The sequence below is a fragment of the Nymphalis io genome, chromosome 11, assembly GCF_905147045.1.
Source record: "Nymphalis io chromosome 11, ilAglIoxx1.1, whole genome shotgun sequence".
NCBI classification, from domain to species: Eukaryota; Metazoa; Arthropoda; class Insecta; order Lepidoptera; family Nymphalidae; genus Nymphalis; species Nymphalis io.
This window is the reverse complement of record NC_065898.1, coordinates 2,158,992-2,184,286: the sequence shown is the minus strand read 5'-3', so window position 1 is coordinate 2,184,286 and position 25,295 is coordinate 2,158,992. Positions and strand designations below refer to the sequence as shown.

The 25,295-nt window shown below is 30.7% G+C and overlaps 1 protein-coding gene across 2 annotated transcripts in view; it reads left to right on the top strand.

Moving 5' to 3' along the window:
- LOC126771580 (espin) overlaps nt 1-25,295 on the top strand; it is a 92,329-nt gene that overhangs the window by 44,287 nt on the left and 22,747 nt on the right. For both annotated transcript variants that reach the window (XM_050491537.1, XM_050491536.1), the window contains exons 3-6: nt 14,875-15,058; nt 20,228-20,410; nt 23,149-23,253; nt 23,859-24,090. In XM_050491537.1, the coding sequence (XP_050347494.1) occupies nt 14,875-15,058; nt 20,228-20,410; nt 23,149-23,253; nt 23,859-24,090 (704 nt within the window). The remainder of the gene's footprint in view (nt 1-14,874; nt 15,059-20,227; nt 20,411-23,148; nt 23,254-23,858; nt 24,091-25,295) is intronic.

Below are 25,295 nucleotides of genomic sequence, written 5' to 3'. Positions count from 1 at the left end.
TTTTAATCTGTACCTGTTACTTTTACGGAAGTGATATCAATCAGATCATAACAATAATATAACTATTAAGGTCAAGTGCATATACAACAATAAGTCTGAGAACAATGATCGTTTGTTCATCTCGTGTTCGTAATCTCTCTTCCGATTGAATTAAAAGTCGCAATAATCACAATTATATAGAGCAATTCATGTTAATTTTAGGTCAAATAATTTCGTAATCGTCGTAATTTCGTAATATTTCATATCATAATAATTCCATAATTGCATTATTTGAATATGATTTATTAGTATTTTTATTGTTTAACGGAGTCCTATAATAACTCGCGTACACCTACAGCATTTACTTTTTGGATGATATCCAAATAATCGTAATATTTTTTGTTATTATTTTTAAAATTAAATGAGTAACTTAATTTCGTAATCTCCTGGCTATAACAATATTAACCTAGACATTTCTTCTATGCTATAATAACTATGGTACTAATAATTGGTTTGATTGTTCTTGGTACCATTTGGTTCAGTATCTGGTTATCTTATTATACTTTTTCATTTACAGTATTTTGCCGTATTTATATACTTTACTACTCATTTTCTTCTTTACAAATTGTATCATTTCATTGTTTTATATTCTTCATTATTTTCTTAACTTTTTAATTTTAACTTTAATCGTTAATATTTATTTATTTTTGAATTCATTATTTTTAATGTTGCTTTTATTGTCACTTTCGCATAACAGTTTTTTTTAAGTCTAAACTGTTGTTTTTTAGATTCATATGATATTGCTATTGATGAAACAAATAGGAAAGGCATTTGTTATAAAATAAAGAAAAACTAGACGACGTAATATTATACATCGTAATCGCTATTAATAAAATATTTTGTTCCGTTTAATTGTAAAAAAACCGTTTGCTACCGGTTTATGCTATAAATGGTAAATGAGGCTCAGTGGTCTATTCATTTCCATAAGTTATTTTTAATTTAGCAATTATATTGTAGTTACATATTATATTAATTATAGTTTTACGGTTAATATTAAAATATAGAAAATATAAAAACTAGGAACTAAATGTAATAATACTAAGCATATAATTTTCGAGATTTCATAATGGTCATTATATATATATATAAAATAATTTATTTATGTAAAATACTGTTTTTAAAGTATATATTAAGCATGTACAGTATAAATAGTTTGAGGTAAGGCTAGAATCGTCCTGTATACATTATGGTTAAGCAGTAAGGCCAAAATTTACTATAAATTATTCATGTAATAATTATTAAAATATTTATGTTAAAGTTATTTTGATTGAGTTTTAGTTTAATTCGATTAGTGTAAAGTTTCAAATACCTTTCGATATTTCATTCAGACTGACAATGCGCGTGCGCAAATGTATCGCACCGTTTCCTCTAAGCTATTTGATAAATCTTTCTGGATCTAATGGATTACTTGTCAATTGGAAAATTGTTTTTATGTATATCTATGTTGATAGCATATAAGTAGCCGTTTTCACTTGAAACGAACGTTTGTTACAATTACGCTGTCGTGTGACAGGTGTCAGTTTAGTAAATAATATAAGAGTATATAAATGTTATGTTACAAGTTAAAACGTTATAATCTAAGTGTTGTGAGATTGTAATGCTAAAGATTCTAAAGTTACGCCCACTGTAACCATAAATGACATGTTATAATTATAGAATAAGTAGGTATGTTATGATCACGTCACGTCAAAAAATAACCACAGATTAAAAATTATTAACAGGTTAAACAGAGAACTTTTGAGAAAAAGTTTTAACTTGTGTGTAACGAATACGGAATTGTGACAAAGTGTGCGAATCCAGCGATTTTAAGTGTGATTAATATGCTCTAAAAAGTATACTGGTAATCAAGATGGCGACTTGTCCACGCCGAGAGCGCCCTCTCCGGGCCTCGACTACAAGGCTAAAGTACTCGAAAACAATACCCGCGAGTACTGTCAGGTAATTTAATTATATAATAGTTATTTTTAATAAGAAGCGATTTAAAATTCAGTTATGCTAGTGAAAGCTTGATTTGTATAAAAATTCAAAGCTAACTAAAGCTCAGTGAATGAATATTTAATTTATGAAACAGTTTTTTTTTATCATATTGTTTATCGAATATTAAATTCATTCACCGGATAACACAATCAAGATTAATCCGGAACGCAATTAACATATTTTATGTTATTATCTGTTTTCCAGTCTAAATGAGCGTATTGTACTATTTTTGTTAAAAATCTTGTTATCTGAATGTTTTTTCAAGTCATACTATATATTTTTTTACAATCTATGTATAAATAAGCGTAATACCTCTTATTACGAGATGTCCTAAACTATCCGTCTGATGGACTTGAAATTTGTCACAGTTACTCCTTCTAAGATCTAATAACGGACGCAAATCTTTTTACGCAAATCCTATCCAAGTTACATTTTTCTCCTTATCTACCCGTGCGAAGCCGGGGCAATTAGGTAGTTATATATTTAGAGAAAACATATTTTTTTGTTTGTTAGTTAGCTTATAAAAGGTCATTTTATAAACATATATATACTGTTACCATTCCACATATTTTTAATAAAGCGTAAATGACGTAACAAGCGTTATATTGAATGATTACTAAGGAGAAATTGCATCAATAATTTTTACATTACAACACGAATGTCCGTTCTAGATGGTGTTTTCTCTAAATTAAAATATTACAAACGAACGTGACGAGTGACCGCATTCTTCATAAAAACTGTGCAGTAATTAAAATTATAACAATGATATTATATGTATCATTCACTGTGGGGGGTTTATTAGTGGTAATATTTCTACCACTAGTAACAAAGTAGTGGTGTAACTGTCTGACTGGAACCAATGGTTGTGTGACTTAATTTAATATTACTCTGTAACGCGGGGTTCTTGTTTGTTCGATTCAAATTATATATTTATTACAATATTACAAATTAAATATAGTTATTTTAAGATGATATTGGATATAACACATGTGTTGGTTTCCTAACGATGTTTTTCTTTGTCGCGGACCACGAGATAATTTATAAACACAAATTAAGCAAATGAAAAATCAGCGGTGCTTGCCCGGATTTCGTATTCTAGTCACTGGGCCATCATGGCTTACATGTCTAATAACCTTTATATATATATAAAGGCTCTATAAAGGAAATATAAAAATATATTTTAGTAAAACAAAAAAAAAAAGCAACAAAGCCAAGATTTTATCAATATTTACAAAAAAATAAAACTCCAAAAAGGTACGGACACAAGTCTCCATGAAAAAATCTATACCAATATTTTAAATGCGAAAGTAACTTTGTCTGCCTGTTACACTTTCACAGTTAATCACTTGAACCCTCAGGAAAGAAATAGGCTATTTTTTATACATAGCACCTGACTCGCCACTAAAATGCGGAGCTGCGGGAGATAACTGGCAAGAAGAAAATGGCCTCAGAGTTATATAATGGCAAAAATGACCACGTCTTGAGCCGTTTAACGTGCAAATATGTTTTTATTCAATGTAGAAGCATTACACAATTACTTCATAACAAAATAAAACTACCACTCGCTCGGAAAAGTAAATGACCCAAGCCAGACCAAGAACTGGAAAGGAACTCAGCGGGATTTTAAACTTTCTTTATCGCTTACAATATTTTCTTTTAAAAACAACCTGGGGGGCCATTTGTATTAATATATAATGATTACGATACGTTCCCGATTCAATTCCAATCTAACTTTGACTATTCTATATCTATTTGGATCGGAACCGAACCGATATGATGTTAACATATACCGTTGTGTCAAACAATTTAATTGTTAGCTTTTATGCCAATAGTCGATAATTAAATAAAAAAATAAAAAAAAGCCGATAAACGGCAACGATCACGCTTCGATTCGATTGCGATAAAGTGAATTTGTTAGTAGAATTGGTTACCTGGTTTTTTTTCGTCATAACGTGTACTATCCTATATATAAGAAAACATGATAATGTTTTTTTGAATAAAGTTACTGATTAGTGTTACTCAGCCTGTTAATAAATTAAAATCATAAAGATATAAAATAACTTACTTTTACACTTAAATTTGTTGATTTTCGCGTGGAATAATATAAATGAATAATATATATTTTAAAGGGGAAACAGCAATGCCCCTTTTTAAAAGGAATTACTAATATTTCTATTTATCTATACAATTACGCGTACACCTTGTATTAATGGGGTCAGAATTGCGACATATACATCGCTAGGTGTCCCGTAAATAGCGCTATAGACGCATCGAATTATATTTAATTGGTGAAAAAGAGTAATTGCTGATTTTTATTTCGTACCTGTTCTCGGTAGAATCTCCATCCAGAACCGGTGGTAGCGTAACATTCAATTTAACATGTCGTTTCAAAAGTGCTTATAAGATAATTTCAATAAAGGATATTTTGATTTTGCCCCGGCTAATTGTTTGCTTATGGATTCATACCAAAAAGCTATAAAACTGGTAATGGTCACTCAAAAGTAGACTCACTGTAGAATTCCTTCTAGCTGCATGAGTTACCTGTAAAAATGCTGTCACCAGCAACAATTATCTTAAACGGTATATTTCTATGCTTTTTGGTACCACCCATCGCTTATGATATTGGTGGGTAGCACCCATCACTTATTCTACCGCTAAATAACACTACTTAGTACAGTTGTGGTTATGGTTTGAAGAGTGAGTGAGCCAGTGTAACTTACAGGCCCGAGGGACGTAGTCTTAGATCCCATGGAGGCAGCGCCAATATTTATGTGGTGTAGTTACCACTTACCATCAAATAGCTCATTTGTCCATTCGCCTACCAATAAAAAAATAAGCTAATTTAGGCATTACGCAACATCCTTGTTTTAGAATATGAGTACTTCTATCGCTGTTTTCATTTTATGTAAATTAATTAACTTTCAAAATGATTTATATAAAGTTTAGTAAATATTATTTGGACTTCTATCTATTGGCATAGAACTGGAATAGACCCTTAACAAATACGAGTACGCAACGTGTACCGTCACACTTAGTTACAAAGTACAATGATTACAATATGTAACTGATCGGGCGTAACATTACAAAACGAGGTGACCATTTAAAAAAACATTCGATTACTTTCCCTAATTACACATTATTCCTTACACTACTTGCATACTATTAAATATACGTACGTTACATTTAGACGGAAATAGACTTTAAAATAAAACAAATAAGGTACAAATTCATTTGCTAATTACATAACGCTTTTTATACGTCTCTGTTAAACAATGGCAGTTTTTTACAGCGCCATCTGTTGTTGAATAGAAATGGTGGGAAATATGGAAGAAAATTTTATGACATTGTCAGGTGTTTTCTCTTATTGACTATGTTGTGACAATTTCAATGTTGAAGGTCAATCGCTTGTGTTGAAAGTGTAGTATCGTACTCGTTTAAACCTATAATGGCTTAATCGATTTATGTATATCGACTGCCCCATGCAATTATTAATAATAAATTTTACAGGAATAATAATTTTATGTGTTTTGGTTATATTTATGGCAACATTGATGTGTGAAATGATTTTGATTCTTTTTTTTCTACAATTATCTTTTAGTATTAGCGCATCTGCATTAAGTTATCTACTCACAGACTTTATCTATGGTACAAATATTATATATGCATTATGTCTATCCGTCTGTACGCTTTCATGGCTAAGTCCCTGAACCGATGATTGTGATGAAATTTGGTTTGAATGGAAGGACATGTGCTACTTTTTATACCTTACACTTGCGAGAAACTATGGGCGAAAACTAGTTAAATATAAATATATATTACGTAAAAGGTTTTTGCAACATTTTAAAATAAACTGCATCTCACTTTAGTGTGCGATTCAGTAGTGTGATTCTGTTAGAACAAATTATTAATTACTCTTTCGGTTAAATGTTGGCAACCGATTTCAGGCGATATACTACTTTCATGCGTGTATACTTGAAATATTATAATTTTTATGATCAATGTCACATATCACTTTCTGACATTTCACTGTAAGTTTTGAGTTTCATGGAATAGCTCGTAAACTAATACGATTGTATTAGTTTACGAGGCTATTACGGTAAAATTGATACACTTAATATCATAGTAATATTTATTTAAAGCGTAATTAACGATCATTTTTACGTGAAGCCATAATAGTGTGCGAAATTTTTCACAAATGAAATATTGCTGTTGTTCTATCGTTTCGGTCAAATGTACCTTTTTATCGTTTATTGTAACATTGGTATAACTTTTCACAATTCACTGTAATCGCTATAAACAAATACTTAAGAAGTTTTTTACAGTAATATTACTAAAGAGAATAACAGATACGAAATTTGTTAATGGTACGTGCAATAAAAATGTCATAAAGATTTTTAAAATAAAAACTAGGGGAAAAATTTAATGCATAATATTCCAACTCAGATGTTAAATAAAATATAAAAATAATTTTCAGTTAGTACATTGCTCGATTATTGTATGGGCGCGTCGATATATCACCTATTTTATGTGTTAACCTTATTTAATTTAATTTAAAATATCTATTTTCGAAATAAATTTAATAAATTTCCAATTCTAATAAAACAAGAGAGATTTGTTTAAATATATAAATATTATTATAAATTTACAGGTAGAGTTTAAAAGACTGACAAGACTTTCGTTTTATATTTTTTTATTAGAATTAGAAGGCAAAGGCAAACTATCTATATATATATATATATAAAACCATCTCTAATAAAGAGATGTCAAGTTTTTCCTGCACTGTTTTATATGCCATAACAATAATAAGCTAAAGTTGCTATGTATTACATTATAATTTGAAATGCCAGTAGCCAAGATAGCTCAGTGGAGGTCATTGTGAGGAAAACTGCATGTGTAGAATGAAATCTCTCAAATGTTTATCCACCATCTCGCATTGGAGGAGCATGGTGTAACTAGCCCTTAACCTTCTTCTTAATTGGAAGAACATAACCCAACAGTGGGACCTTTACTGGCTGTAACTTTAGTGCCTTAGATTTATTTTTTTAAATAGAAGAAATACAACAAAACAATTGATATTATTTAACCGTACAAAACTGCCGTAATGCGAATCATTTTGCCGCCAAAATCGTCTCAAGAACATCATAGCTCATTAAAACCAAGGCTAACACTTGAAATCGTTTTGCAACAGAGCGAGATTTTATCCGAAGCAATTTGGAGGCACTCGATCGGTGCAGCGAAAGTGTTTGTACGAAAACGCCATGTCATGTAGCGTGGCGACGGACATGCTGAGAGAAATGTGGCTCGGTCCAAGATATGACCTTACTGGTCGAATTTAAGTTTTTATTGGTAATATATACTAATATTTTTTTACGGTTTCATACGAATAAAACTAAATATTTTTTTCCTGATAGTTTACTTCATTTATTAAGTTATAATTTGTGTAAAATTATTAGGTTAGTATTTAGGTTAGTTAGGTAGGTTAGTATTTTTTTAAACGTTTCTATACTATACGTATATACAGAAAATATTAATATAAACAATAAAATATCAAACATAATTGTTGGTTCGTTAGTAAGTAAATAATTATATAATAGTAAAAATTAAATCATTGGCAATTCTGTATCTTTCTGAAACACATTAGAAAAATATACCAATATTTAGGTTTAATTTAATCGTACTTATTATTATTATCCTTATTTAGAATAAATATTGAAATCAATGTTTTAAATATAAAAAAATATAGGCTGAACGCCTATACTTCACTACGCGTTCACTTTGTTATCTTTTCAAGTTAAAATCGTTTTTCTCAAAATCCACAGCTAATTTTAATAGTGCAACTAAATATTATAATATGTCTTGCAATACATAAGCCAATAAGTAAATTAAATGAATAAAAACCAAAACAAAACAAAATATTAAATATATGTCGCGTTTCTATTAGTATATAATCAGCAGTATATATATTTAAGAAGATACAATTTGATTTATTTTAACATTACTTGGGGCAAACGTCATTTCACGAATCGCTACGTAATTAATGTCAGACGAAATAATTCCAACTCGGAATTGTTTCTTTTTGAAAATTTTGAAACATTGTGATATCTGTTTTCTGTTTTTGTCTTGTTTCATCAAATTAAAACGAGTATCGATTTTGAAAAGATATGGGTTAGTGAAATTGTAAAATAATTTCAAATGTTATTGCACATCTGATACAAAATATAGCTATATTATAAATAATTTATATATTTTATAAAAATATTAATATATAACGTTTAGTAAAATTACACACACGGTAATCATACACATAACACAACCTACATAGGATGTTCCTAGGTTGTGTTATAGGTATCAGTCCCTGATATAGATATTTGAATAGATCATTTTGAATGTATAAATACATAAAACATACATATATATTTAAAATAACCAGACTCGGGCGGGAATCGAACCTACAACCCCGGAGCGGAAAACACAGTCACTGCCAACGAGAATCTAATCATGAAGTATAAATTCAAAATTTCTAGTCTGTAATTCATCAGGTCGTTAGATAAAGAGCAATTATAAAATTCTCATTCAAAAAATTTTATCAACTTTTTTATAGTATAGGTTGGCGGACGAGCATATGGACCACCTGATGGTCTAGGTGTAACTAGGTCTACACTGATAATGTAAGAAATGTTAACCACCGCTTACATCACCAATACCAAGGACACAACAATACCAAGTGCTGCTGTTTTGCGGTAGAATATCTAATGAGTGGGTGGTACCTACCCGTCTGGGTAGGTACCACCCACTCATCACTTGCACAAAGCCCTTATTATTTTCATTACAATTATCTTAATTTCTTTTACAATTATTGATTGTGAAATATGCGTGTTTCCTAAGCCCCCATTATTATTCCAATAATGATGAAAAAGATGTAAAAAGATAAATAGAAACCGATTTTCTAGATAAACATATACAATTAAACGTTAAATATTAGCAGCCACAGAATAACAGTAGTTACTGAGAAATACGAAAGAGAATATGCTTCAAAACCAATATTGCGAGTGCTTATTTGAAATAATTACAAATGCTAAATGTAAGCTTCTTGCTGATTCACTATTGGTTAATGCAACATTACATCGACCTAAATATAATGTTACATGACCAAGTGGACAAAACAAGTGGAATTTAATCTAAGTACGTAGGTTTGAAGCCGAGCTAATTATAGTCAGTTTTTATGTGATTAATTTTAGTTTATAGACAATCTCTTGCATGGCGATAAATGAGAAACATATTAAGAAAACCTGCGTCTCAAATATAATTTTGGTACATCTTTTTTCACTAATTATTAAAGCAGTATGATGGAATAAGCTTCAAACTATATCAAGGAGAGCAACAATGGGACATTTACAGTCTGTTACTATAACGTATAGTAAGTTATAAGTTTTGCATCATTGATAAATTTTAAACATAAAGTTAAGCTCACGTAAATTAAAATACTTATCAGAAGTGCCATTCTGTAAGAACTCACTTTATTATTCACAGGTGAAATATTGACAACTGACTCATGGTCATACTATTTCAATGTGTGTATTCTTTAAATGTTATTATTACGGTTAATGTCGCATATCGATTTCTGACATTTCACGACCGTTTTCTGCGGTGAGTTTCGAGTTTTTTCTTATAGAATAGTCCTATAGATAACCCGTAATTTTCGGTTAAGATTTGTGTGCTCTAATCACGAGACATTTTCGGCTCTTTGTAATGTTGTCGTTCTACATTAGACATAGGTTTTTATTAACGGCCTTGCTTGGCACTTTATTTAGTTAAACACTGATTGCAATTTTCTGTCATTATTTCTGTCTGTGATTTGACGTAAAGGCTGTAAATATATGGATAAAGTTTAAAATTACTAACAGTACAGACCATCGCCGCATCGAATGGAGGCAATCACGCTAGCAGTAATTCTTCGTTAAATCGTAGTTCTCTGTTCGAAATATATATCGAACTGATCTCCTGTCGAGTAAAAAGACTGACTATATAGCTGCATATTATTATATTTTTAATTTAAAAAAAGATATTATTTGAGATCAAACTGTTTCGACGACAAAAATAAAATAAGAGATGAAATTGTGTTATTTGTTGTAAGTAATTTCTTATATATAATATATGTGTTACAAATTACTTACACTTATACAGCATTTAGTTTAAATTCTCCGCAAAATGTATTTAATTCAATAAAAGGCTTATTATATAGATTAAAAATTAATAATTAGATAATTTATTCTTTCATTAGCTACTAAGATGATGCATAATTGTAGCGTAGGTTAACTCTAAACTTGCTCCCCGGCTTAATATGTCGTAACATATGATGTAATGTATGTGAAAGAAATAAATAATTATATATTTTTTTAATTTACTATTGACGGACCAAGGTTATTTCTTATCAGTCAATCAAAGGAAATCGAATATATTCATTATACATTTAATAACCTGTCGAAGTGGTCGAATATCATTAGTTATGTAATAATATACATAGATCAATAAACGGGAAACATGTCATTCAACCGTTTGTGTGAAAATGTACGTGTCAACGAGATCACTTTCGCTTTATTTTCTCGTGAAAACCTCGAAAGCCTATAAGCTCTCAGTGAGGCGTTGACTCGCGGCGCGCGCGCATGTTTCATAACGATTTTTATCATTATACGATTCCGTTTTCGTTTGTGGTTATTGTGTTGTGCTATTGGATATGACGCTCATTTTGTTTTACAAAACGCAGTTGTCATGATTATTGGAAATAATCTATTGGATTATCTATTTTAATACATCGGACAGTTAACATTGATTTTATCAGAATGACCCTCAGTAATACAAACCCGCCATATAATCGGGTTACGAATAAATTTTTCGGGAAGAAAAGCAAAAAGAGTAAGAAGTATGTAAAAATGAAAGCTGGGACGTACAATGGGCGTGAACGGTAATATTTAATATGCTTTGAAAATTAATATTATCGAGTCTTGAAATATAAATATTTTAAAATTTGTATGTAGATAATCATCGGTATTACATAAATTTATTTTAGAGTTTTAACTTAATTTATAAGACCAGAAAGGATTAAAATTGTAAAATAATATTGTTTAACAGTGTATTAAACTAAATCAATTATATTAATTTAAAAATATTGAAAACTTTACAATATATTTTCATATATTTAATAATACTTATTAAAATGTAATAATATTAATTTTTTTTTAAAGTAACCTTCAATTTAATCATCAGATAAATTGATTAACAATATTCTAGATTTTTATGTAATCAGCACCAAAAGTGTAGGATTCCTGAGATTATCATATTAATTCAAATATATAATAAATACATGTTAAATTATATAAGTTAAATATTCCATGATAAGATAAACATCCGGGCACTGAACCCGCGCTAGCTTAGAATTGAGAAATGTATTATATTGTTCATTTGAAAAAGGCTGACATGAGCTTAAGGCTCTGTTTTAGAAATTATTCTTTTGTGCTTTACTTAATCTAGATTTCAGTCACAAGAGTATCATCATTGTTAAATGTCTCTGCTCGTTTTATGAAAGATACTGACAAAGTAAATAATATTTCACATTGACAACTATTGGTGTTGTTTTTTAATACATAACTAGTGTTCGCCCACAGCTTCGGCCGCATTAACCGCCGTGAGGAAGGACATTGACTTCTTTTTTGCTTGTTTCAAAAATTTCATCAAATTTTGCATTGATACTATTAGTATAAATATCAAATCGACAGGATCTGCTATCCTTTTTTACCACACAAATTAGACAGAGATAGCAATAATAATTATAACATCAAGATGTCAACGGTATAGGGATGCTTTGTAAAGGTCTAAAGCTCGATTCAGATTATAATAGTTTTTATTCTTTCATGCGTGTTTCCAAATTACTTTAGGAAATATTAACAAGAGAATCAGTATGATTATGTAGATTATGATGGATATAGTCTGGCGAAAACCTGTTCTACTCGTTTCGGATTGAGCAACGCCCGCTCGTGGCATCAGTGAAACGGCATAAAAGTGAAACCGTCATAATACCTATTGATGTATAAGTAACGGATCTTGTAACAGGTGTAAAATTATGTCATCACTACTAGTATGAATTAAGTTGACGATCGCTGTCTGTGTGTTGAATTAATATTGAACAGTACTTGATTCGTTGTTGTTTGTGTCCGGTTTCCATTGGCTTTGTTTCTTTTGTATATGATTAATAAGAATAACAATAAGTTTATACAGGAAAAATGTATATAGACAAAAAAAATGATTGCGTAGAACAGTAGCAGCCAGAGTTGTCTTTCCTGTATCTCTAGGTATGAAATGATAAATATTTTTTAACATCTATAACCAAACCTTATTCGATAACATAAGTGAAAAGTTTTTTTGAAAATAATTAAAATGTAGTATTAAATTTTCATTTTAACGAAATCGTTTATGAGAACTTCTTCTCGATCTGTCAATTGGTCCACATTCATGTCAATCAAGTACTCATCTGAACTATGACGTCAAAAGTTTTTTATCCTGAAACGTAGATTGTGAAGCTGCCTGGCAAACATCCTACACATTAAAATTATCTTAATATAAATTACAAGAAAAAAAAAAGTATATGAAAAAAACATTTGTACTTTTAATAACATTTACAAGATCATCAGATACATTAATGGAACGATTAATACATAATATAAAGCATATTTAGTGTATTTATTATGTATTATGTTCAACATGCAGTAAGATCTCATAGACTATTTTCTATTATCTTATATTAACGGGAACAAAAAGTCCATTCCATATTAAGGAATTATTAAATTTCCTAAAAATAGAACAACACGTTAAACAAATAGTTATATATTTGTAAATAATAAAATAAAAAGCTATTTAATTTAACAACGCAATATGTGCATATTAATTATGTAAATACTAAACAAAACTAAATTAACTCTCAGACAACATATAAATTTACATATTTGCATTATACAGTGATTTTATCACCGTTGTTATGTGTCCAAAAAAGAAAGCCACTCTTTAACTTATGATGTCAAAATCGACACTGATTTTTAATTTAGAATAACATATTGCGTATATGTCGACAGTGCTTTAATTTATCAAATATTTTGTTATGTTACTAGTGATCATTATACATAACATATTTGAGATTTGTCTCACGGTACAAAACAAAAGACAAAAATACACTTATTTTTATTTTATTTATCGTTCTATTAATTCGTTTAACAGCGATTAACGGTAGTTAAAAAATCACATGTCATTGTAGGGCGACAAAAACTAATTAGTATACGATCGCAATTTCCGTATCATAGCGGAAAAACGAATAAACGCAAAAAAAACGAGATTTACCCATTTCATTAAAGATGGCGGAGAAAGTTCATATATCTTGGTGGACAATTTCAAGTTAAGCCTTCCCTACACGATATTAAAAACAGCCCTCTTGGTACACATACATTATTATGACTGAATCACATACCGATGAAAATTATACTAAATAAAAGTAATAAAAACTGAATATTATTCCTTGGCTAACCAACTTTGAAATTCTTATCTACTTTCTCTGTTTCATAATTCCCTAACTAATGCAGAATCTTGTATACAATTTTTTTATTGGTTAAAAATTATATTTTATAAGTATTATATCACATTATGATAGCAAGTTTCATTTACTGAAGTGCATAAAGAGCAAAAAATTATAAAAGAATATTGATTTTATTTATTATTCAAGGCTTTATGTAGAAATCAAAACAATATAGGTGTTTATGTATTTTTAAATATAATTATGATTTTCATGCATTTATTCTGTACAAACTTGTATATGATAAAATAATATTGTTTTAGTTCGTATAATATGCGTTCACGCATCGTTCCTCCGATTGGGTTCAAATTTTGTAGTTGTTACTGGCACGTACGTTTCGGCTTAGTACAATAAAAGCACAATAGAAAATGTGCGAATCGTATTGGATAACTGTTTACTATATAACTGAAAGAGCTACTTATGTAGGTATGGTAGGTTATATAATCATGTAGGTATCTAAAATATCCGAAAACGAAACAAGGTAAAACAACTTTAGGGGTATTATTTTTGCTTGACATTGGAAAATGAATTTAATGGTCAGCGTTTTACTACTAAAGCTCGCGGGGAAAGATTGAATTATTATAAGGAAGCTAGTCTGTTTGGGATAAAATTCTGTTATTGTATGTTTATAATACTAGTATTATTATATAAGTAGCTGCGTTTTGCAGTTTCACTTGTTTTAAATTAAGAATATTGAAATTCATGGTCTTGTTAATATTAACTTAGAACTCCAATAAATATATTGCAATCTTTATTAATTTCATTTGCGGGCGTCGTGACGGGGCATGATAGTTTTGAATGTAAACAGGTTTCTATAGTTGTAAAGCGCATAATGACAATGAAAGTTTTAGGTTTAGCGTAGAGAGTATTTTATCGCAGGTCATTGACATGTATATTGCAAGCGAATGATATAAGCTTTACGATCGCGTTAATAATATTCGTTTTATCTATATTTTATGAACTGTGGTTGAAACGGCCAAAATAATGAACAATTAAGATATAAATGTACATATATAATTTTTATGGGATGAGGTGTTTTAGAAATTGTTATGTTAATTCTACTTAAAATACAAAGTTATTATATGCTTAATTTTTTTATTATTATAATTCATCGCGTGAGAAAGAAAACAATTAAATAGAACGTGGTCTTGAACGAATGCCCAGCAGTGGGCTATTACTGTTATGTAATGATTTTTGTATGAAGTATTTATTGTATACAGTATTATCAATTTATTTCTCAACAGTGCCAACACGGCCATGGACAATGACGTCACACCGGTCTACCTCGCAGCTCAGGAGGGACATCTCGCTGTGCTCAAGTACCTCGTCCTCGAGGCCGGAGGACGGTTGGATGCGCGCGCGCGAGACGGAATGTTACCCATACACGCTGCTGCGCAGACTGGTTGCTTGGACTGCGTCAAGTGGATGGTGAGATTACTTATATTTATTAATATGGACATATAGAATGATTTTTAATTACTAAATGAACTTCGCTATACTTTAAATTTTCTCAACGTTCATTTGTATTTAAAAAACACGTGATGCGTTCGTCTAGCAGTGGGACATTTATGAGCTGTTACTTAATCGTAATATATGTGTATTAAGCTTTTACTAAATCAGTAAACATATAGAAACAGAAATACCTACACTGATTTACTGCTGTTGAGCGGATATCCGTAATTAGCAGGTTTATTCAACCCTCGATGAATACCGTATACTAACAGCCAAAATGGTCCAGTGGACCGCGGATCTTTGTCGAAGAACGTGGTGCTAAATCCAGACATTTAACTTTTTCGTGCGTAGTTTTTTTTAATTTTTTTTTTTGCATAAACTAAGCAAGCGGCCGTTCAAATAGGCCACCTGATGGTAAGTGGTCACCAACGCCATTGGACATTGGCATTGTAAGAAATGTTAACCAGTTTATAATATAATTTATCTCGTGTTCAGTGGTGAAGGAACACATCCTAAAGAAAACTTGCTCAAATGAAATTCTATCATACGTGTATTAACCAACGACGCTCTGGAACAGCTTGTCCGAAGGAAAGAGGGCTCCTCTTTCAGAGCAATGGAACATTGATTTGAATCATTGTTTGTTACAGTTGCTATGGAATCGAATATTAAAAAACTGCATCAGATTTAAAGTCAATCATTTCATAATCCGATCGAGATACGATCATAAGACTCACAACTCACAACAGAGTTGCACAAACACAGATTAAGATAGAATAATAGATGTTAATCAAGACATAATACGTGTTATTTAAGAAATATCATTACAAAAGCGCCACTTGTTATGTTTTGTTTCATGTTGTAATAAATAGGGATACGAATTAAAGATTAACAAATATTCAATTTTGAACTAATGATTGTTTAATCGGTATTTCAATATTTGCAATATTTTGTAATTGCTGTATAAAGAAATCGGAACACAAAATTAATAAGTATTAGTTAGGGGTGAGAAGCCGAGATGGCCCAGTGGTAAGTACGTGTGAATCTTAACCGATGATCGTGGGTTCAAACCCGGGCAAGCACCACTGAATTTTCATGGTCTTAATTTGCGATTATAATTCATTTTGTGCTTTACGGTGAAGGAAAACAACGAGCGGAAACCTGCATGTGTCTAATTTCATTAAAATTCTGCCACATGTATATTCCACCAACCCGCATTGGAGCAGCGCGGTGGAATAAGCTCCATAACTTCTTCTCAAAAAGGGTCAGGAGGCCTCCTGGGCTAACGCCCAGCAGTGGGACATTCCCAGGCTGTTACTGTTACTGTAGGCCAAGGCCTACTCTCCGTTTGAGGTAGTTAGATGTTTTAATGCGAATATGGTGGATTTACATATGGAAGATTTCTATCCGATACATGCAGGTATCCTGACGATGTTTTCCTATAACGACCAGCACGAGATGAATTATAAACACAAATTAAGCACATGAGAATTAATTGGTGCTTGTCCGTATTTGAACCCGTAACCTTAGAAGATGGCCCAGTGCCAGAACACCTGAATCTTGATAGATCAAGATTCAGGTGTTCTGGCACTGGGCCATCTCGTCTTTTGTAAATACATATAGGACATCTCATATAGGTACTAGCTACTTCACGCTGTTTCACCCGTGTTAAACAAAACACCGCTCTGCGTCGGTCAACCTTTCTCAACGAAAGACCTATTTAACGCTATAACATTATTTATCTGCAAAATATTTCAGCTTTATACTATTAGTGTAATACTAATACGTATTAAGCAAAGTGCCCCCGTCGCGTTTGTTTGATTGAACACAATAAACACAAGAAATACTGAACGAATTTTCATACGGCTTTCACCAATGGATGGAGTGATTTTTGAAAGTTTAAGTGTACAATTTATTAATCTTTTGTGTTAATTAACTGACATATCAAGATGATTGTTGAAGATGTCGGAAAAAATCATATTAACTGGGAGCTTTACTGCCGAGCGCCATAATAGAACTCATTTTACGATATATAAACATTTAATTTATATGTCGCAATTTTAGTTGAAGGTTTTATAAATAAAATAAATAAGAAAAAAATTATATTTGCGTACTTATGCTATTCCAAGGTTAGTGGCGAGGTTTTTTGTGTCAGAATAAAATATGAAAATATTCATTGGCTCAAAACTTTATTTCATTGCTGTAATACAAATAAATAAATGAAGTTTAAATTACAAATGATTTTATTTGTAATTCGTAGTAAGATTAATGAAAGTTTTTAAATTTGGTACAACATTGTCAATTGACTGTCCCTTTAAGTAGATTTAAATTAAAATATAATATATATCGTAATACTATAAATGCGAAAGTTTGTATGACTACTTAGCAATGCCCATTTGTCTGTCTGCCTAATTTAAATAAAAAAGGTTGTAATACATTTAAATCTTTCGTAGGAATAAAATTAACGCAGATCGAGTAGTAGCATTTTAGGAAATTGGATGATTGCGGGTGATTAGATAAACTAAAAAATTGATATGTCTTCTTCTATCGAATGTCAAATCAATGATGACAGAAAGAGCGAAATCATTAACTGAACATCCGTTAAGCAAAGTTTATTACAGGCCGAAATTGCCTAACTTCCGACCTTATTATGACGTCACATTCCCCGTTATTAAAAGTGTGATTAAAATGACTCATTTCCATATATTATATAAGGCAGCTGCATAATTATTTTTTAAGCCTCCACAATACCTACATCTTACGTAAAAGTAACTCACAAGAGAAAATCTACTAATTAGAGTTCAATAACTTTCCGCAATCAATCACAGAGCGGGAAACGATTAATGCGCACGCGCAGATTGTGATATATCTAATGACTAGACAACTTGTTGAAGAATTACTTTTTGTTTTGCTTTATTTACTTTTTATATGAAATGTTTTTTTTAAATAAACGTTTGATATTATTTGGTTCCGTAACTGACGACTTGCAACATTATCAATGTTACAAAAATGCCTTCGTCTGATATTTTCTATTTTATTGCCTTGACCTTTCTAATCAAATGAATGATTTCTATTAAAAATTGTTAATTTATATAATAGTTATTCATAAGTCTGTTTGACATATCGATTAATATAAAATAAAAAAATAACGATTATTTAAACCGAAAAAATATTCGGCTCGTACAAACACGTACCACAGCCAATCCGATTATTATTTTTAATTTTTTTCAAACACCCGTTTCAGTAAAATAAGGGTCTAAATCAAAGGCTTATATCGTAATACATATTATAACTATTGGTTTACGCAGCGGACGCCTATAAAGTCGTCATGATCTTTTCATCTTCAATAATCTTAATAAACCTAATTAATCATACACCAAATTCTCATTAAATCCATTGGTGAAAACCTTATGAAAAACCATTTGGTAGTTTTTCAGTTAATCGCGTTCAGATAGACAGACTGACAAATATAGCAAGAGACAAATTTGTAACGTATATAGATTTTCAACAAATCAAGCGATTATGTTTATAAACTATGTACCTTTATCATCGATATTAGAATCGAGTTTCAATTTTTTTTTTATCTTGTAATTTTGAAGCTATTTTTTGAGGAGTTATTAATTTTAGTTAAAGGTCATGACAATATTTAAATTTAATCTGCGCAGAAATTTAATGTAAAAATGTATCTAATGTTCTTATTATCTTCTCCCGTATTTTGTTCAAACCGTTCACATAACAGCTACACCTTGTGTTACCACCAGTAATATAAAATTTTATCAATTCGTTCGCAGCTTCAGTCTAATCATTAATATTTGATAATCCTTGCCCAGGGCATCCTAGTAGTCTGATGAGCCTTACGAAGAAGACAGTCAATATGCTTATTATTTAATATTGTTATAAAAATTACTAAATAAACTTATATACATGTTAAATAATAATTGGTAGTAGTGTTTTTTGCCCGCCCACCCGCTCATGATAATATATTCTTACGCTAAACAGCAATACGTAATATCGTTGTTTGAAAGGTGAGTGAGTGTGTATTACTACAGGCACAAAGATTATCTCACCGATGTTTGGTCACGCAATGGCGATATAAGGGATGGTATTAATATTTCTTACAATGTCAATGTATATCTAGGTGATGAATACATTCTATAAGGTGGCCTAAAAGTTAGTCTGCCTAGTAGACAGACTAATCATTATACATGATTAAAACTTCGGATTTACGTTGTGATTTCGAAGCATTAACTTTATGATGAAAGTATTTTATTCTCGATGAGCTATATGAATTAGCTGTTTATATATATATAACTGTAATTTTATTCTCCAATTACACTCAAAGAGGATTTCCTCGTTTCTATAGTAATGACAATTTAATGTCATTAGTTTTATGATTGTGTGTAACAAATTCCGTTTGAAATATAAGAAAATTAATTTCTGGATATGAATACATATTTACTCGACTCAACTTTTACTGCCTGTTACGAAAACAAGTTTCGATAGCTTTTATGTCAATATTGGTATGAAGCAAACTTAGTCTTGTGTGTTTTCTGTCCTTTGATATCAGTTTCGCCCTATGTGCAATAAATCATTACGTTTTTTGGAAGTTATTTTTAAAGTTGAAATCGCGTATACAATATTCATTGGGAGGTCTTGTATAATTTATATGGTTTTTTTAAAGCCTTAAATAAATACAAATAAAAATTTAAAATAGTTACTAATACATTACATAATTGAAATATACTGTTTATATTACCTTTTATCTTAAAACCAATATACGAGAATATTATTCGTTGTTTTATTATCTCTATATTATACGTATAGATAAGGTGACTATGTAATCTGTTTAAATATATCTGTTCGATATATTGCATTCTCACTGTTTTAGGGTCAAAAATAAAAACGTGTACTTCAACTTGGACCTTATCCTTCTCAATTACACAACGTCAACACGTTATATAGTAAAAATAAACGCTAACGTTAGCTTGTATAAAATTGACACAGCCATCTAGTAATGTTTTTTTTTAAATAAACATCTTGACATTGGCAAATTAGACTATATCGATTTATTTCAATTAGTGGTTATAGTAATGTAATATTATAGATTTTATTGCCATCATTTTCATATATAATATGTTCTCTTTCTAGATCGTAGAGCGTGGTGTTGACCCGAATGCGAGAGATGGAGATGGCGCTACGCCACTCCACTTCGCTGCATCACGCGGTCATCTGTCAACAGTACGTTGGCTACTGCGTCACGGCGCCCGACTACACTTGGATAGACACGGCAAGAGCCCTATCAACGATGCAGCTGAGAATCATCATTTAGAAGTAAGTTTTATTTTCACTTAGAAAAAATAAATTTGAATCAACACGCAAATTATCTTTATCGATATACATTTATCATAACGTTTATTTCTTTACAATAACTTAGATTTTTTTCAAATCTGATTGGATTAGCTTGAGATTAGTGCAGTCAAACGGACAAAACACAGGACTGTTAGGATTTAAAAACATTAATAACATTAGGTAAGTATACTCAGGTGGTCGAAAGATATAGCACGTTGCAACTTGTCAGCTTACTCCAATTCCAATTGTAACTTTATATAATTTTTTATAAAATGCCATAACTCTCGTTTAAAAATTATTTCGTCAACGAAAACAATAGATTTGTTTGGAAAGTGTATCATTTCATAGCGTTATAGTTATTTGGATACGTAATTGCGCACGCGCACGGGCGAGTTTTCTCTTTCACTTAATGATAGGCCCTTGTATAATAATTCAGATTTATATATTCAAAATGAAACTGTTTAAAATTTAGTTGAAAGTAATTATTAAGATGTGGTCGTAGAAATTTTGTTTTTGTTGAAATAGATGTCTATTTTCCAACATATTTGTTTTACTGCTTTATTCAAGTAGTATCTTTTAAAAGCCCTTTTGAAATATAATTTAATAAGTTAAATATAAAGTTACAGGTGGCTTTAGTTGAAATTTATGTTTGTGAACTAGCCTCTGGCTTAGAGGGCGCCAGGATATTGAAAAAGTCTTAGTTCAATATAAGTCATTTGCTTATTTTTCTGTGTCGAATGTCTTTTTCTATGTACATATAGAACGAAGCGATTGTTCAGAATAATAAAGTGATTGATTAATCGTTAAACTAAAATATCATAATAATAAGTTGTATTTTAAAAAATCTGTGGTTCGGAAATAACCATAAAATATTATTATCTTGATAAATGAAAATCTTTCTTATTTATATTTTTTTATTTATTACGTACTTTGACTCGCCTTTTTACAGTACTAAAATGAATGGTAAGCTACAACCTTTTCGGAATATAGATACCTGCAAAAACGCAGTAGTTTCTGTTTTCTTTAAAAATACATAGTCTATATACAATTAAATGTACATACATGTTGTAATAAAACCCAGAAATATGAACTAAAGGCTTTTTGATCTTCTCTATATTCTTGTTTTGTGAAATGCCTCATCTATTATATATATATTTTAAATTACAATTAAATTTATTAATAAGCAAAATGAAAATAATTAATATATTGGGATATTTTTCACACACGGTCATCTGATCCCAAACTAAGCAGAGCTTTTACTATGGAAAGCAGATAACTGATATACTACATACACTACTTTTCTTTTGTAAATACCCCAATTGATGGTTTATAAAATGAATTGGTGTAGTAATATTATAACCTACTTATTTTTTCGCATTGAATATCTCAATGGTAACAATAGAGTTTCTAATATGTTGTAAATGGCGTTTAATAGGCTTATGGCGATTTTGTTAAATGCTTTATTGACTTACCAAGGCCTTTTAAAAGTGAATAAAAATATTACTATTTTATGGATTAGCTAGTCTGCTATTTTAAAATCTTTATTTCTGTAATGTTATTTATATACTTAAGTTTAAAGACCATGCGAAACCCAAGCACGCACGGAGTTTTGATCCTGTGCCTAATCTGTCACCGGTTTTCGCGTACATTTGTGCACTATTCTGCGCAGTCGACTAGCCATACCCGTTTTTGGAATTCATAGGATAATAAAAATTGATTTCTAGAAAACACTTTTATCGGTTCCAAAAGTTAAGTTATTTTACAGCTCAAATTGAGAGTTTGAATTGTAATGAGGCTCTATAATCTCGCTATGTAATCGGTGTTTACTAATGTATGTACAGGGGTTAGGGTTCTTCTTAACTGTTAAATCCCCGGTATATTCATATTCATACATATCAATATATTCTGTTAGGTAATTCGAAGCTCGAATACCAAGTGTTCCCTGAGCAGTCGCTTGAATCAATCGGGCTAATGATATTCGATTTGCTTCATTTGATATAACCGTTGCTGATTGTGAAGAGCGCTTAGTAATTAGAAAATGTTGCGATCGAATTATTAATGAAGTGATACTCGTATGTTTACGTCAAAAAGGAAGTTTCATGTATTTATTTTCTTCATTTAAACCTATTTAAAAATAGTAAATGAAGTTTTAGAAATATAATATATATATACATATATATATATATATATATATATATATATATATATATATATATATTAGGTTATATAACTTAATTCTTTATATTTATTCTGTGCCTATATATATATATAGGCACAGAATAAATATAAAGAATTAAGTTAGTGTTTGCATTATTTCGATAACCTCACGTATTCATATTCAATTCATGATATTTTTTTTAATTGTGCATTCATTTTGATTAAAACAAGTTTAACTATTAAGTACATCGTAGTTAAAAGTAAATTGTATAACTAAGAACAAACATTTTAAAAGCTAAATTAAATTAATTTCAGCTAAATAACTATTACAATAAAGTAGGTATAATTAAAAAAAAAATATGACAACACACAGCGGCATACAGTGTTTTATCACGTACCCTAATGTTTTGGAATACAAGTAAAGTGTATGTATATATACTTATAAGCTAAATTTCCACTTAAATCATTCGTATAAATTTTGTTTTGACTTCAGTTGTTTGTATAAGTAAATTAAACGTTTATAACAATAAATGCTAATGATTAATAATGTGTTTTTTTCTCAGTGTTTAAACGTGCTCGTAGCAGCAGGAGCGGCCGGTGCAGATAACAAACAGTTATCCTCATACAAAGCGATCCACTCCTGCGCATGCGTACCGGGGGAGGCTAGAGTGAGTTTTCTTTTTGTTTTAACAAATGGTAGCCTTTCACTTTATATTTGTAATTTTTTAAATAATATCTATATCTTAATATTAATTTATTAAGCATCACTGAATTTTCATGTGTTTAATTTGTGTTTATAATTCATCTCGTGCTTGACGGTGAAGGAAAACATCGTGAGGAAACCTGCATGTGTCTAATTTCATTGAAATCCTGCCACTTGTGTATTCTATCAACACGCGTTGGAGTAGCGTGGTGGAATAAGCTCCAAACCTTCTCCTCAAAAGGGAGAGGAGGCCTTAGCCCAGCAGTGGGACATTAACAGGCTGTTACTGTTACTGTAATATTAATTGCTATCATTTTTTTTCTTCATTAATTTTGCAATTATTTGGTTATAACATTTTTCCTAATATATATTATATAATATAAATTTATTATTTAATTATTATTATTTAATTTAATTATTATAATATAAATTTATTATTATATATTATATTAATTAAACTGTTATATGATACTTCATTTTTAATACATTTAAACAATGTATTTAACCAAATAATTGCAAAATTAATTTATAAATATATATTTACCAAAGATTTTTTTTCCGTTACTTCAGTGTGCTCTGCAAAATTGCATCAACGCAAATGGGACCCGTTCCCCATTCTATCTCCACGCTCCAGAGCGCGAGAGACGCGGCTCACATGAACGAAGAGGATCCTTGTCGTCAACCGTGGGATCTATCAGCTCAGCCAGATCGGGACCAGCTGATGGACTGTACGTCAACCCAATGCAGAGGACTTCAGCCACCAGCGCAACGAATCACAGTTCTTCTGGAGAGGAGAGTTCCGGTACGTTCTATTGTCACGATATTGATTATTTATTTAAATTGTGATCTGGAGAAATCCGATAGAGATTTAGAATACGAATCCAAATAATAGAAAAAGTATCGAATTCAATAAGAACCGTCCGACCATTAAAAGAGGAGTAATATGTTTAACATTAAACTAATTACTACAAACAATTTAACGCTAAAATATTATATTAATTTATAGATAAAGAATTGAGTGGTGTAACTAATCGACAAACAGTAACGGAAGCAAAGTGTAGTGAGGTGGAAAACTCAGGAAACATGCTTCTGGGTGGGTTGATTCCAGTTACATTGTTAGTTTAGAAGCAACAGCATTAGGTCAAGATATTTTGTAAAAATGTCCAAATTATGAGTTTTAGTGTTTGTTAAGTTTTGACGTTTAATTTTATAAACAGAAAGACGTCCTTGATAAGGCTATATAAGTGATAAAATTAGAAGGATTAGCATTATAAATAAACTTGATACGAGTCTATGGTGCGATGTTGTGTTCCGGTTTTAAATGTAAGTTGTCCAAAAGATGGGTTACGTTATGAGCCTTATTAAAGGTTATTAAGTTTCCATTTGCAATCTATTTTGTTTATGAATATTTCGTGCTCGATGGTGAAGAAAAACGATGTAACAACAATACCCTTTTTTTTAACGCTGGAAAAACTCATTACGCGTTTCCCCCACGGGAACAGTGGGGGGGGGTATGTGGGGTTCGCCGGTGTCCAAGGCGTCAAGTGCGCCCCGAACATCAGAATACCTACTAAAAAACCAGAGGTACCCTTACCGTCTTAACGAGGAGCGCCACGGGGTCGCTTTCGCATGCTACCGTGGCGCTCTGACGGGAAACAACAATACCCTGTGTATCATATAACACGGTCACAATTTGTACAGTAACTATTTTTAATTTTTATTTATTTAAGGCTTTAATTTAGTAAGTAAGTAGTAGTAAGTATTAGTTAGGGGTGGGAAGTCGAGATGGCATAGTGGTTAGAACGCGTGAATCTTAACCGATGATCGTGGGTTTGACCCGGGCAAGCACCACTGAATTTTCATGTGCTTAATTTGTGTTTATAATTCATCTCGTGCTTGACGGTGAAGGAAAACATCGTGAGGAAACCTGCATGTGTCTAATTTCATTGAAATTCTGTCAAATGTGTATTCCAACCGCATTGGAGCAGCGTGGTAGAATAAGCTCCA